Genomic DNA, 15,930 nt, shown 5'->3' with positions numbered 1-15,930 from the left:
AGCAGAGACAGAAAGCAGAAGGAGGCGGCTGCAGCCTTTGTAGTCGCAGAGGAATGCGGAAATGTTGAAGCACTATGTCAAACTTTTTTGAAATGGGGTCAAGTCACATTCAGCCAGCGTGGGAAAGCAACAACAGCAAAAAAAAAAAAAAAAAAAAGTGGAGGGGGGAAGGCACTGCTGCTCCTGTTTCTCTCCGCCGGAGCCAGCCGTCCGGGGAGCGAGGGGGGGAGAGCCAAGGCGAGGGCTGCGGGCGGTGCGGGGCCAGGCGGGGCGGCGGGCGCAGTTCCCTGCGGGGGTGGGACGTCCCTCGACGCTTCCTTCGCCGCTGAGCCCCACGCTGGACTCGGGGGAGGAGGGACGCGGGAGGGCGGACTGGGAGGCCAGCGGCGGCTCCCCCGCTACCTGTGTGGCCCTCGCCTTCGCCCAGACCCCCAGCCAGGCTCTGGGGGCTTGTTCCTCGGCTCCCCAGGAATCGTCTTCACCTTTTAAGAAAAGCTCTGGATGGCCGGAGTGTGAGGGGCTCTGTCCTCGTCGCGGTCCCATCCATCCGCACATCGTGGGGTTGCGCCGTTTGTTTAGTTCCTGGCGGAAGGCGAGCGGGCCAGCGGTTGCGGGAAGGTAATTCCGAGGTGTCCTGGGAATTCCAGACACGCGGCTGGCGTAGCGAATGTCCGACTGAGGCTGCGGCGGCGGTGGGGCGGGAGGCCCCCTCGGCCCTGAAATGCAGCTGAATGGGGAGGGAAATTGGGGGATCCCCCCGCCCGGCGCTTTGTTGTGCCGAGGGCTCCGGGGGACGTCTGGCCGCAGACAGGACCGGGCCTCAACCCGAAGGGGACTGGCGCAGCTGCCTCCATTGCCTACATCGGGGACAGTCCTTGGAGTGGGAAAAAGTCTGCGTGTCTCGATCCCTAGGGCGCATCCCTTTCTCTCTCACCCCGGGAGGCGCAACATATATATACTCTTCTTCTTCCCTTTTGGGAGGTTGGATTTTGCTCAGGTTGAAATCAGATGAGAACTTCAGGGTGAGTCACAGTCATGCTACATTTTTCCTGAAGTTATTTTTTAAGGAGGCGAAAGTGTCTCACACCCTTGGGGTCCCGTGGGTGACTGCCTTCACTAGGGCCCCTCGTTCGCCCACCCCTTGAATAGCGGAAGCCCAAGTCGTCCTGGACCAGATGGATTGTCCTCCCTGGGTCTACACCAGGGAGGTCCTCTGAGGCGAAGGAAGAATTTCGTTTTCCAACCGAGACTCCTTTACCCCAAAAGACTATTTGTGTGTGCGAGTCGTTTTTAAATGTCTCCTCGTAGAAAAACTGAAAGCAGAAAGAAAGGAAGCAATTTCCGAGCAGATGTCTGACCACCCCTTCTCGCACACTCCTAGCATCGGGTTACAGGGTCTTGGGAGCCCCCTCCAACATTCTGCGGCCCCACACGGGTGGACCCCCAGTCTCGCCACACTGGCTTGTGCACGACCCCTGAACGCCCCCCGGGACCCCTGCACCCCCATACCCCCTTGTCCCTGCACGTCCAGGCCCCGGCGGAGTGGGGATGGTAGTAGTGCAACAGAATGATAAAGGGATAAGTATTAAGCCGTGACATTGGCGTGCCCGGCGCCTCCCCTCCCCCGCGCTCCCGGCACACTCTGGGCTGCTCGGCACGCCCCCTCCCGTTCCACTGCGCCCCGCGCGGCGCGCTCATCCCCGAGGGGCCCCTGCAACCTCTCCGCGCGAAGACCGCTCCAGCTCTACAGGGAAAGAAAAGTAACTTCGCTTTTCTCGGAGGAACCAGGAAGGATTGAGAGGCCTGGGAGAGGGCAGGAGAGCGCGGCGGGTAGCGATGGGGGCTTCTTGAAGAAGGAGGGGAGACTGCCGGAACCCCGAGGAAGACGACTGGGATGTCTGATTGTATTTTCTTCTTGTCCTACCGCCTCCTCTTTTAGGTGAAGCGATTTTGGCCAGTGAAGCGCTCGGGCAGAGACTATGTAATCGCCTCGGTGTCTGAGCAGAGGACTCCGCTTCGGAGAGGGAAGAGGAGGGATCGGCTCGCTCCTCCGGCGGCGGCGACTCAGCAGGCGGAGTTTCGCAGCGGCGGTACCAGGGCTGCGCCCGCCCGAGGGGAGGTCGCTCCATCCAGCCCCGGCGGCCGCGAGAGCCAGAGCCCCGGAGCCGGCGGGGGCGAGGGAGAGCGAGACCAAGCGCCGGAGCTCGGGAGGAGGCGAGCGGCGGCCGCAAGCGAGCCGAGCGCGCTCTCTGCCCGCTCCAGCGGCGCTGCGCCGGGCGGTGTTAGGACGGTATGGAGAAGGACGGCCTGAGTCGCGCGGACCAGCAATACGAGTGCGTGGCGGAGATCGGGGAGGGCGCCTATGGGAAGGTGTTCAAGGCCCGGGACTTGAAGAACGGAGGCCGTTTCGTGGCGCTGAAGCGTGTGCGGGTGCAGACTGGCGAAGAGGGCATGCCGCTCTCCACCATCCGCGAGGTGGCGGTGCTGAGGCACCTGGAGACCTTCGAGCACCCCAACGTGGTCAGGTGAGCGAGGGAGCGGTGCCCGAGCTGTCCGGGCCGCGCGCCCTGGCAGGGTCGGGGGTCCTCAGGTCCAGAGGGTGAGGGCGGGGGTAGTCGCTAGGCAGGCCCGGAGCGACCCGTGGATCTTACAGAGTGCGAGTAAGTTTTGTCAACAGAGCCCTGAGCCAGCGTCGGTGACCTTGCCAGACAGCGAGCAGAAACACCAGTCAGAAAACGTGACCTGCGCAGGCTTCCCTACTGGTGTGCAAGTTATTTGTTTTCTCCCTGTCTGCTCTGAAGGGGGGAGTCCGGGGAAATTGAGTGGCCCTTAGGGCCAGAACAGACCAAGCTGAAACACACACGCACTCCCGCCCCCCTCATTGTTCCCGCCCCCCCGTCACGGGAATTTTTGAGAGACTGAGAGGTAGCAGTATGCGGTGTGGTAATTAGTGGGAAGACAACTTCACTAGTCTGGTATAAATAAGGTATAAAAAATGTAGAAACTCTGAAGAATTTTTTGCTAATTACACCCCAGAGTTAAAGCAAAATTGCTGTGGAGTCAATTTTGACTCTTGGCGACCCCATGTGTTGTACTTTGTTTATTAAAAGATGCGTGCGATAAGAGTGATTCGTGATAGTACAAGGAGCATCAGTGCTAATGCCCAGCTGCTAACACTGTCCTTTAAAACTTTTCTTCCGAAAATGTTACCTACTTGTCATTACCCAGTGCTATTACTTTATATCTCTGGGTTGCCATAGCCCTTAGATTTCTTCAGAGCGTTAGACTTGAGTCCAAGATGTGGTATCCTTAGATTCTGCCTTTTGCTGTTGCTTTTCCTGGACTGGTTGTGCGATTGGTTGGGAGAAAGCAGTCTTTAAAGCTTCTCCTCTTTGGTAACCGATATTAAAGGAAAGTGTGTGTGATTTAGGATAATGGTGTTTTCTTAGTGATACTGGAATTTCCCCATTGCGTGGTTGACGTTGTGTCGTGTGTCATCCCTTTTTTTTCCCCTTGTTTTATACAAAGACATACAGTTTTATGTAGCAGAGGAATACACAAAAACTTCTACAAATTGGGTTGTAATTTTACCTTTCTCAACTGTTAAGCTACTATGTTGGAAAAAGAAGGTCTTGTGGGGTTGGGGGGAGGTCTTCTCCCTGTTTTCTCATCCATCTGGGGATTTTGTTCAACAGATATGTGCCTATTGTGTGCACTGTGGATGAAATTATGTAAATAAGCACAGCTAAATATTTTTATAAAGAGTCAAACAGTTTAACATTAGTCATCAAAGTGGAGAGACTCAAGACTGACCTTTGAAATACGAAGTCCTCTGCAGACTCAGGGAGCACAAGTGTGTACAGAGTCTTCCTGGGAGGTTTTAACTTGTCTCCTCCTATCCAAACGGCGTGATTTGTGTGGTGCTTTGTTCCCAGGACAGTTAGACACAGCCTAGAAGGCACCCAAGGAGTCATAAATACATAGATAAGGTAGTATGTGGTTATAAAGATACACTCCAGTGTACTTCCACTTTAGCTAGTGAAGGAAGGAGGGACAAGAGATAATAGGATTGGGAGAATGGGTATTTTAGGAAGACGAGATTATATATAAAGCAAAAGATTACTTTGGCGGGGGCATGTGTTTTCTTTGCTGCAAAACAGCAAAAACCCTACTTGGAGGTCTTTGTGAGATTGGAGAGAAAAGGGAAGGGCACATTTAACCCCTCCTCCCACAACCTAGTTATCTTCCCAAAGTAATTACCTAAGCCCTTCCCAATGGATGAATTCCACCACTAGAATTTTAAGAAAAATGTTCTTATTTTGTAATCTATGGAGTATTCAATTAAAAGTGATATAATGCTATAGTTTACAAAGCACAGGTATTTTTGTAACAGAAGAAGGGTGAGTTGTTTTTGCCATTGTACTGGTAGATTTTGGATGATCTCTTTTACAGATTTATCCACTTGAGATTGGTGTGTTTTTGAGATTTGTCCTAGTTGACTCCTGACTTGTATTCAGCACCGTGAAATTTCAGGAAGATATGCTTGTGAATTGAAGACAAAGGCATCATTTTCTAGAGTTATTTTTGTATGTTACGTGGTGACGAAGACACTTACCTCAGAGTTGTCTGAAGATAAAGTGAGACAGTGTATATGAAAGCGCTTCGTAAATTAAAAGTACAAGCAGTCTTAAACTTCAGTGCAAGAAAAGGCTTGAAGCCTTTTCAGTGATTTAAAAGCTGACGTGCAGCAAGTAAAGGTGATTGTGATGAAGAATTTGTTGTAAGAAGAGGGGTTGGTTCAGTCATTTCAAAGTGAGGGCAAATTTACATAACGTTAAAGAGCAAGTATGAGCTGTCTGCTGTCCATGAGTTGGGTAAATTGGATGTAACCTGTAACCTGGGGACGGCCTTACTTCAAACTTTATATTCAGGCAGATTAGTGAGACCCTTGCCCTGGAGCAATTTTCCAGTAAGGCTTCAGTTCACCTGAATTTTTCACAGAACAACTCACAGACAAACCCAGACATTGAAGCCTCCAGAACCAAGAGGCTCTGTGAGTGTAATTAGCTTTAGTTAGAAAAGACTATTAGTTCTATGTCATGCAGTTCAGTGACACTCGAGGATATTATCAATGATGATGTCACTTTCATGAGCTCACAGATGTCCATTCCCTTTTTGTTTCCTTCCTGTTCTCTTTTACCTCTGTCTTGGAGCAGCCGTTGGCCTCGGTGACTTGCTTGGCCAGACTAGGAATTCTGGGTTTTAGAGGTTGCTGATATTTGTTGTAGCAGGGTCAGGAAATTAAAGACAGGTGACAGCAATTCTTTCCAAGAGTTGTCAAAATTGGGCCCCCAAACCTGTGATTTATTGTTGCCCCACAGGATCAGTTTTAGAGTCCTGTTCTTTGAAAAAGGTTCTCAAAAGGGCAGATGCCTTTATAAATACTTTTAGGTTATAAGTAAATGATCATAATTATAGGCTCTCCCCACAGATAGTTAAGCCCCTAAGTATGAAGGGAGCATAATAAACATACTAGTTTTTTTTTTTTCAAAAGTTTAAGATTTAATTTTGATGGATTTGCCAGAAAAGCTTACTTGTTATTGCTGGCACTGGCATTGCCTACAGGCGCAGGGATGATGGCTTGAAGTTCTTGCTTACCTGCTCTTGATGTATCCCAGGCCTGGGCTTGATCAGTATCTGGGATGTAAATTCACTGTTATTTTACAGTTGGTAATCCCAAAGCCTGGAGCCTTTGCCAGAATCAGACCTCAGTAGGAACCTATATGGGGGGCTCTTCAGTCCTCAAATGAATCCTGTTTTATTTACATCCTAAACTAAAAACAAAATAGATTAAATAACATGTGTTATCAGTAGCCTGTTTATTAAACAAGTATTTATTGTGGGCCTACTTTGCCAGACACTGCTAAAAGCTGAGGGTTCAGCAGTGAACAAGTCGGAAAAAGTCTCTTCCCTTTGTGGATGGAACTCAGCTTGTAATAGCAGTTTTTTTTGTTGTTGTTGTTTGCTTTGTTTTGTTTTCTGTTTAAAAATATATGTCCTATTAATTTGATTGGCTTTTTTTTTTTTTGCTCTAAATCTTAACCAGTTTTATAGAGCAACTAGTATTTGTGATAATTTGCTGATTTAGTAGGCAAGATAACCAAAACACTATAATCACATTCAAATGCTTTTCGGAGATTAAATTTCACCTCGTTAGTTGCTGTCCTTAAATCCGTTGCCATCGAGTCGATTCCAACTCATAGGCATAGAGCATAACAGCCCCGTGTGGTTTCCAAGGAGCGCCTGGTGGATTCAAACTGCTGACCTTTTGGTTAGCCGCCGTAGCTCTTAAGCATACGCCCCCAGGGTTTCCTTGCTGTCCTTAGGAACATACAAATAGCTCTGTATAAGAAGGCGTTGACATATAACTAATATATCTGAACATTTAAGCTCCATTTATTCAACAAGTATTTAGGAAGGACCTATTCTTTAAATAAGGAGCCCTGGTGGCGCAACAGTTAAGTGCACGGCTGCTAACAGAAAAGTTGGCAGTTCTAACTCGCCCACTGGTTCTGAGGGAGAAAGACCTGGCGTTGTGCTCCCACAAAAATTGCAGCCCAGAAATCCATATGGGGCAGTTCTCTGTCAGATAGGGTCACTATGAGTCAAAATCAACTCGATGGCATCTAAGGACAACAACTCTCTAAAAACAACAGGCCTAGGTGCTGGGAAAGATACCAGGATAAATCACACCTAGCTCTACTCTTAAAGTAGTTCCTCCTGTGTTTGAAGGAATAAGATGGTAGATGATGGAAAGTATCATGTGTCATAAGACAGACAGATAAATGCTACCTGTATTGTACCAGGGATTAAATTTATTATTGTAACAGTAAATGTAATTCAAATTTGAGTACAATTCTGGAAACTAGAACTCATGTGTTTCACTGGATAATCTTAAATGTCTAAATATGTTCAAGTTTTATTATTAGAGTAGTTAATCACTGCTTAAAAGAACACAGAAAAAGCTGTGCAGCTCAGTGATTCTTATTTAAGGAGAGCTTGCCAATTTTCTGTTTTAAAGATCTCAGTAATATATAATATAAAAGGAGAGTGAAAATATGATTTTCTGTAGGAAAATCTAATCACTAACAGAGTAGAAGAAACGTGACGTATTATCTGATGCAGCGTAATGCCAAGTCCTCGGGTGGCGTTAATTCATGGAAATCCTTCAGAATAACGGTGTTATTTTGTGGGCGAATAATACGTTTATTTTAAGGGCTTGTTTCAATGCAAACAGTTTAATTTTCCTTTTAAGTTTCAGTATGTTGACAGTATGTTTGTTCCTTCATTCTCTAAGGACTCCTTGAAAACTTTCCAATTCGTCAAGGTTATTTAGTAAACGTTTTCGCAATGGTATCCTGCCCATCCTTCCTGTAGAAGAGTTTGATAATGCTGAATTTTTGGTGTGGCAGTTGCATCCTTTTATACAACTGTCATAAATATGGGATTATTAGAATTTCTCTAAGGAAACAAGGGAAAGTGGTCAGTGAGAGGGAAGTTTATATAAACTTAAATATCTTTGGGGAGATTTTTCTATGTTTAAGACATGAGCAAATATTAATGAAAACAGTCTCCTTGTTAAAAGTAAGTTATCTGTTTTTAAAAAATATGCCTCACTATTAATAATTCCCTAGGAATGTTTTTAAGAATGAAACACTTGATACTTACACTCTATCATTGTAAAATCATGGGATATTAGAGTTAGAAGACACTCTAGAAGTCTTTTAGCCCTTTTATGTTATAAAGAAACGAAGCCCAGAGAAGTCAAACCATCTTCTCTATCATGACATTATTAAAGTTGTTGACTTGTTCTTAAATCTGAATAGCAATTAAAAAAAAGAGAGAGAGAGAGAGACCTTTTGTTTGTTTGATAGAAATTAAAGGGAGTACAATTCTAGTTTGGAAAAAAATGAACTGTATGTAGACAAAGGTTATGATTTGCCAGGAATAAATGATGTATCAATTCAGGAAATTCCTGAATTCTGCGGTATGTCCTACTGAAACATATCTGTAAAAAAAAAGTATTCTGACTGTTAAATAAGCACCCTAATACTTGAAAATTAGGCAACATAATAATCTCCAAACACATAGGTAAGTATGTGTTACCCATGCTTTTTGAAGAACTAATCACACTATTGTTATTTCTCCTGAGATTCAGGTTAGCTCCTCTCTGTCCCTAGGGAGTAAATTCATTGTGAGCTTCCTGGTGTAGTAGGACATGGCAGAGATGAAATCTGGGTGCAGGTGAATTGGTAGCAGGACGAGGTACTGTGTGTGATGTTGGCCTTGTCCAGGGTTCACAAAGCAGCACTGCAAATGGGCACTGGTGATCAGTGACAAGCATTCCTACATAAGTCACTGTTTGAGTGATGACCTATAGGTGGTTTAAATCTGATTAGACAGGCAGGTCAGGAATTTGGTGGAAGGTGTTTTGTAAGAGCTGCTGGACAGTTTTGTTTTAATACTTTATTTTTGTTGTTGTTGGAAATATACATGGCAGAACATATTCCAGTTCAGCAATTTCTACGTGTATAATTCATTGACGCTGACTGCTTTCTTCTGATTGTGCAATCATTCTCACTCTCCTTCTCTGAATTGTTCCTAAACTCACTGCTCCCCTAGCTTCCTATCTAACCGTTCAAGTTGCTGTTATTAATTTGATTCCATATAGATAAGAGAACACAATGCTCAAAGGGGCAGTTGTTTTGAATATCACCGGTTGTTTTGTCATATCTGATTTTTCTTTTACCGCCTGCACAGGTAATTGCTTTCACCCGAGATGTGTAGTAAAGGCAGCTTGAGGCATGTGGTAGGAATCTGTTGTGTGTGTGGCAGTAGCAGTAGCCTGGAAGTACATTCGAGACAGGATAATTATTAAACATTCTTGACCTATCCTTTGCCTATAATCACCACACACCAGTTGCTATCGAGTCAATTCCAACTCATCGTGACTCCATGCGTATCAGAGTAGAACTGTGCTCCATAGAGTTTTTAATGCTGATTTTCAGATGCAGATCTCCAGGCCTTTCTTCTGAGGCATCTATAGGTGGACTAGAACCTCCAACCTTTGGTTTAGCAGCATGTTAACTGTTTGTACCACTTAGGGACTCCCTGCCTGTAGCCGTTTACCTGAATTTGGGCAACCACTGGCTTTGCGATTTAAATAGTTTTTTTTTACTTTTTGATTCCTGCTATCCAGCCTTCCTAAAGGATTCAGTTCAGTAAAATTAGAATCTTAGTACGATAATTTTTAAATTGGAAGACATCTTAAATTTAATCTAGCCCAGTCCCCTGTGGTCTGTGTAGGAATTGTTTTACAAATGCAAAAAAAAAAAAAAAAAAAAAATTTTTTTTTAAAAAATTTTATTCGACAGTGCATGCGTTGTAGATACTAACTGAGGATAGCTCAGGTTCAAACATATGTTTATATCCAGCATTAGCAGGACAGGATGATTGATGGTCACTGCATACCAGAAAACACTCCTTTGAGATGTAGGAGTATTTTCAGTTTAATGATTTTTTGTTTGCTGACTTGAGAACAAAAATGTGTCTTTTATACTCATAAATAATGGTGTCCATAATATTAGTTGCCCAATATGTTTCCTGAGTAAATGAAGTAGAATAAATTCAACTATAAACCCTTCAGGGGAGGGCTTTTCATTCTTTTAGTTATACACAGCATTATCAAGTATCTCAGGCTGACACTGACATCAGGAGATTATTGGGTTTTAACTGTAATGCACACACACGCCAACACCAAGTTCACTTAGTAAGAGCCGTCACATACTTACTGATACTTTAAACTTTTCCTGTCACTGTCCATTTTTTGTCTTCGATTAGCCCACTGCCGTCGAGTTGATTCCTACTCACAGAAACCCTGTAGGACAGAATAGAACTGCCCCATAGGGTAGTATTCCAAGGCTATAATCTTTATGAAAGCTGATTGCCACATCTTCCTCCTACGGAATGGCTGGTGGGTTTGAACCACTGATCTTTCAGTTAGCAGCTGAGTGCTTTACCCTCTGTGCCACCAGGGCTCCTTTTGTCTCAATACTAGCTTTGATTTTGATTTTGTGTTTGTTACGTGCATCCTACAGGCAAATGGACTGCTCCATTTCCCCTGAATACGTTCCATGCCATCCACCTCTGTGCCTTTAATTTGGACTCACCTCGGAGTGTTTCTTCCATGCCCTTCCCTGCAGCACTGATTTCCCCCTATTGAAATGCTACTCATCCTTCAGGGCCAACCTCTAATGCCACCTTTTTTTGTGGTATACTTTAATACTTCCATTTGGGTAAAATTTCCACTTCCTTTGAACCCTGACAACTCTGGACCTCCTTTTTGGCACTTAGCATGTTTGTTCCCTTACATTAATTCTAAACCCTCACCACCACCCTCTTCTGACCCTCTACCCTTTCTTCATACCCCAGTCATAAGCTTCTCGAGGCAGGCAGTGCCAAGTGATTATTCCCACTTAACCCTGTATCCAGTAGAAATAAAATGAGTAAATGAACACATGAAAGAAATAATGGAAGAAGGGATCCGCTTATTAAGGAGGGGACCATATGGATTATTTTTGCACATGGATGACTATTAACACTGAGGAGTGTCGAAGAGGGAGAGCAGATCTGTATACTGGATTCCACTTAATGGGTTTCCTGGGAAATAATAAAAAATACTGAAAAAAGAGAGCTTTATTTTTGTTTTACTGTCATCTATATAGTTTACTGGGATTTTATATAGTTTACATTGAAATGAGTTTTAAAGTTTAAAAAGGTAATTCCCATAGTTAACTGTATAGTCTTGAACTTAATTTATGTACTGTGAAGAAGACATTAACATTAGGAACTGTGCATATAAAATACATTCAGTAAAAGTTTTTAAATGTATAGGGTATTAAAAATACATTTTAATCAATTGCTTGAATTGTTTTTTTACCAGTAATTTTAATATCTTTGGTGTTCTACACTGAAAAGATGATTAGGAAGAGAAGAATCAGGTAAAACCTTTCTAATAATTTGCGAAAGGATATCAAGATTCTGCATTCCATTCAGGCTTTGTCTTCTACTACTCCTCATAATTTGTATGCAGAGAATTTGGATTCTACCTTGACAAACTGGTAGGTTTAGTTAAGAAGTAGTGGTCTTCCAGCCTGAACTAATTCCAGTTATTCAAGACACACGTGGTTGGTGTGTGTGTGTGTGTGTGTGTATTCAGAACAGTTGAATGCAAGGTCCCTGAAAGAAGGGACTATGTTGTTTAATCCTTGCTGTATCTCAAGCACTTAATGTGATGCCTGATATTTCATAAGGTCATAATAAATATCCGTGAATGAACAAATAAGATTGTGGCTTTTAGGAATTAAGAATTTTATAATTTTTTATAAAAAAACAGTGAATAAGAGCCTAGGAGGTGGGGCCAAGATGACCGAGGAGTCAGATGCTTCCGGTAGTCCCTCTTACAACAAAGACCTGAATAAACTAGTGAATCAGTTATATGTGACAGTCTAGGAGCCCTGAACATTAAAGACAAAGTTGAGGAATCAGACTGAGTGGCAAGGGGAGGGAGAGACTGTTCAGAAGCAGGGAGGAGTTGCCAGACCTGACCTGGTGGGAACCGGCAGCCTGCAGGCCAGATAAGTCACTGTGCATAGTGAGGCAAGCAGAGGCATTCAGGATGCATTTTCCACAGTGGAGAGTCTACTTAAGCCTCCAGGACCAGTGAAGAGTGGCCCTCAGTCAGCAAAAGATAAGTACACGTGTCTAACCTACCGCGTGAATGAAAAAAACACCCCATTTGGGAAGAACCTCTCTCCAATTTACCTGCTCCCCTGCGCTCTGCATCAGGTTCTGGGCCGTCTTCAGTGATTGCCAATTGCCGCTTCCCCTGGCCCGGAAGTACGACCCAACACTCACCCTGAGCCATTCTTCCGGCCTTGGAGAGGGAACAAATTAACAAACTGGAAAAAATAATCTGCAAGTTTCCCTAAGCCGGGAGCTCAGGCCAGGCACAACCCCTTTGCCTAGGCACAGGCATAAGGAGCCTACGGACTTTGAATGCCTTTACCCCTGCATGGATCTTTGCTGGCCCATTTGAAGAATGTAGGCCCTCATTAGCACAGTACAACAGGGTATATACTTGAAGCCTCCCTTCACTGTATCAGCTGTATGGTGGAGTGGCACTTCATGACATTTGATACCACTCTGGCCATTAAGCAGGGTCCTCACCTACCCACATCAGGGGCCTGAGGACTGGTGGCTCCACCCATGCCACCTAGCCACCTGCCACAGAGGTCTAAGAATAGGTGGTGCCTCCCAGTTCTTCCAGCCAACAGCATTGGGCGCCCACAGTCCAACTGCAAAAGCCACCCACCTATGCACTCTAGGGAACAGGGACGTGCTTTTCTCCAGACACTTGTGCAGCTGTCAGCCCCCTGCCTTGCTCAGCACATGACCCCCTACTGTAGCCAGATATCTGTGCCTACTCCAGTCACCTTGCCCATTTGCAACTGTAGGTGAGAGCTTGCACCACACACTTGGTGACTGACTACCTGGACACCTGAGCAGAATCCATACAAGAAAAGTAAACAGAATCGTGGGCTCACATGCCTAGTAACAGAGCTAACCACCTGGTGACAGGATGTTAGAGCTTCAAAGGCTCCAATAATGAAACTAGCACACTTGAGCACCCTATTTGGGCATATCAAAACAAAACAAAACAAGAAGCTATGGTACAGTAAGCAAACATAAAATAAATGTAATATTGACGGCTCAGAGACAATAGTCAATATTAAATCACATAAAAAGGCAGGACATGATGGCTTCAGCAAGCTCCCAAAACAAAGAATCAAAAAGTCTTCCAGAGGAAGAGAACTTCTTGGAGTTACGGTAGGTAGAATACAAAAGATTAATCTACAGAACTCTTCAAGAGATCAGGAAGTAGATGAGGCAAAACGCAGAACAGGCCAAGGAACGCAAAGACAAAGCAATAGAGGAACTTGAGAAGATTATAGAAGGGCACAATGACAAATTTAACAGGCTGCAAGAATCCATAGATAGACAGCAAACAGAAATCCAGAAGATTAACAATAAAATTTCAGAATTAGACAACTCTCAATAGAAAGTCATAGGAGTAGAACTGAGGCAATGGGAGTCAGAATTAGTGAGACTGAAGATAAAGCACTTGGAACTAACTTATTTGAGGAACAATAAGATAAAAGAATTTAAAAAAAATGAAGAAACCCTAAGAATTATGTAGAACTCTTATCAGTAGGAATAACCTACACATACCAGAACAGGGGTATAACAAAATATGGAGAGAATTGTTGAAGATTTGTTGGCAAGAAACTTCCCTGATACTGTGAAAGGAAAAGATACCTACCCAAGATGCTCATCAAACCCCACGCAGGGTAGATCCCAAAAGAAGGTCACCAAGACATATTATAATCAAACTTTCCAGAGCCAAAGGTAAACAAAATTTTAAGAGCAGCTAGGGATAAACAAAAAGCCACCTACAAAGAGGGTCAATAAGACTAAGCTTGGACTACTCAAAAGAAAGCATGCAGGCAAGAAGGCAATGGGATGACATATATAAAGCCTTGAAGGAAAAAAATTCCCAACCAAGAATTATATACCCAGCAAAACTGTCTCTCAAATGTGGTAGAGAAATGAGGGCATTTCCAGATAAACAGAAGTTTAGGGAATTTGCAAAACCAAACCAAAATTACAAGAAATACTACAGGGAGTCCTCCAGTTAGAAAATCAGTAGCATCAGATAACAACCCAAGACTAGAACACAGGACAGAGCAAACAGATAGAAACCCAGATAGGGAAGTCACAAAAATAAAGCTAAAATGATGAAAATAGGGAACCAGATGTAAGAGATGACAACATTAAAGCAAAAAAGAAGGACTAAAAATGTAGCTATAGATCTTTCATATGGAGAGGAATTCAAGGTGATATCAAGAAATAAAAGATTGGTTTAAAATTAGAAAACTAAGGATAAATACAAAGATAATCACAAAGGAAACTAACAATCCTACACATCAAAGTAAAAAGCGAGAAAAACATAAAGACTCAGCAAATGCAAAAAGATGAAAAGAAAATACATAAAGAAAAATTACTCAGCACAGAGAATTAAATGGAACCAAGAAACTGTCAGCAATGCACACACAAAAAAATTACATCAAAATGACAACACTGAACTCATACCTATCAATAATTACACTGAATGTAAATGGACTAAATGCACCAATAAAGAAACTGAGTAGCAGACTGGATAAAAAAAAACCACAGTCTGTCTATATGCTGCCTATAAGAGACACACCTTAGACTTAAAGACGCAAACAAAAACTCAAAGGATGGAAAAAAATATATCAAGCAGACAACAATCAAAAAAGAGCAGGAGTGGCAATATTAATCTCTTACAAAACAGACTTTAAAGTAAAATCCACCACAAAGGATAAGAAAGAACACTATATAATGATTAAAGTGTTAGTACACCAGGAGGACCTAACCATTATAAATATTTACACATCCAACCACAGGACTCCAGAATACACAAAACAAACTCTAATAGCATTGAAAAGAGAGACAGCTCCACAATAATAGTAGGAGACTTCAACACACCACTTTTGGTGAAGGACAGAACATCCAGAAAAAAGCCCAATAAAGACACGGAAGAGCTAAATGCCACAATCAACCAACTTGAACACATAGACACACAGAACGCTCCACCCAACGGCAGCGAAGTATACTTTCTTTTCCAGCGCACATGGAACATTCTCCAAAATAGATCATGTTAGGCCATAAACAAGCTATAATAGAATCCAAAACATCGAAATGTTACAAAGCATCTTTGCTGACCGTAAAGCCAAAAAAGCAGAAATCAATAACAGAAAAAGCAAATGAAAAAAATCAAACACATGGAAACTGAACAACACCTTGCTCAACAACTAATGGGTTATAGAAGAAATTAAGCATGGAGTAAAGAAATTCACAGAATCAAATAGGAATGAAGACACATCCTACCAGAAACTTTGGGACACAGCTAAAGCTGTGCTCAGAGATGAGTTTCTAGCAATAAATGCACACACCCAGAGAGAGGAAAGGGCCAAAATCAAAACATTAACCCTACAAGTTGAACAAATAGCCGCAAAAGAAACGCATGGTTACCAGAAGAAAGGAAATAATAAAAATTAAAGCAGAAATAGAGAATGGAAAAACCATTGAAAGAGTTAACAAGACCAAAAAAGCTGGTTTTTTGAAAAGATCAACAAAATTGATAAACCATCGACCAAAATGAAAAAAGAAAAACAGGAGAGGAAGCAAATAACCTAAATAAGAAATGAGATGGGCGATATCACAACAGACCCAACTGAACTTAAAGGAGTTGTAACAGAATACTATGAAAAATTGTACTCCAAGAAATTTGAAAACCTAGAGGAAATGGACAAATTTCTAGAAAACACACTACCTATCTAAACTAACACAAACAGAGATAGGAAAACTAAAACTAGAGCATAGAAAAGGATGGAATACTCCCAAACTCATTCTATGAAGCTAGCATAACTCTGATATGAAAACCAGGTAAAGACACTAAAAAAAAAAAAGAAAATTACCGGTATTCCTCATGAACATAGACGCAGAAATCCTCAACAAAATTCTAGCCAATAGAATTCAACAACGTATCAAAAAAATAATTCACCATGACTAAGTGGGATTCATAGCAGGTATACAGGGATGGTTCAACATTAGACCAACGATCAATGTAATCCATCACATAAATAAAACAAAAGACAAGAACCACATAATCTTATCAATTGATGCAGAAAAGGGAATTGACAAAGTCTAACACACATTCATGATAAA

General features: G+C 43.0%; 1 protein-coding gene across 3 annotated transcripts in view; it reads left to right on the top strand.

Moving 5' to 3' along the window:
* The first annotated feature begins 2,292 nt into the window (after positions 1–2,292).
* CDK6 (cyclin dependent kinase 6) overlaps positions 2,293–15,930 on the top strand; it is a 271,790-nt gene continuing 258,152 nt past the window's right edge. For all 3 annotated transcript variants that reach the window (XM_064289982.1, XM_064289981.1, XM_064289983.1), the window contains exon 1: positions 2,293–2,525. In XM_064289982.1, the coding sequence (XP_064146052.1) occupies positions 2,293–2,525 (233 nt within the window). The remainder of the gene's footprint in view (positions 2,526–15,930) is intronic.

Source organism: Loxodonta africana, chromosome 8 (genome assembly GCF_030014295.1).
Source record: "Loxodonta africana isolate mLoxAfr1 chromosome 8, mLoxAfr1.hap2, whole genome shotgun sequence".
In the NCBI taxonomy this organism is placed as follows: Eukaryota; Metazoa; Chordata; class Mammalia; order Proboscidea; family Elephantidae; genus Loxodonta; species Loxodonta africana.
This window is presented reverse-complemented; position numbering and strand designations above follow the sequence as displayed.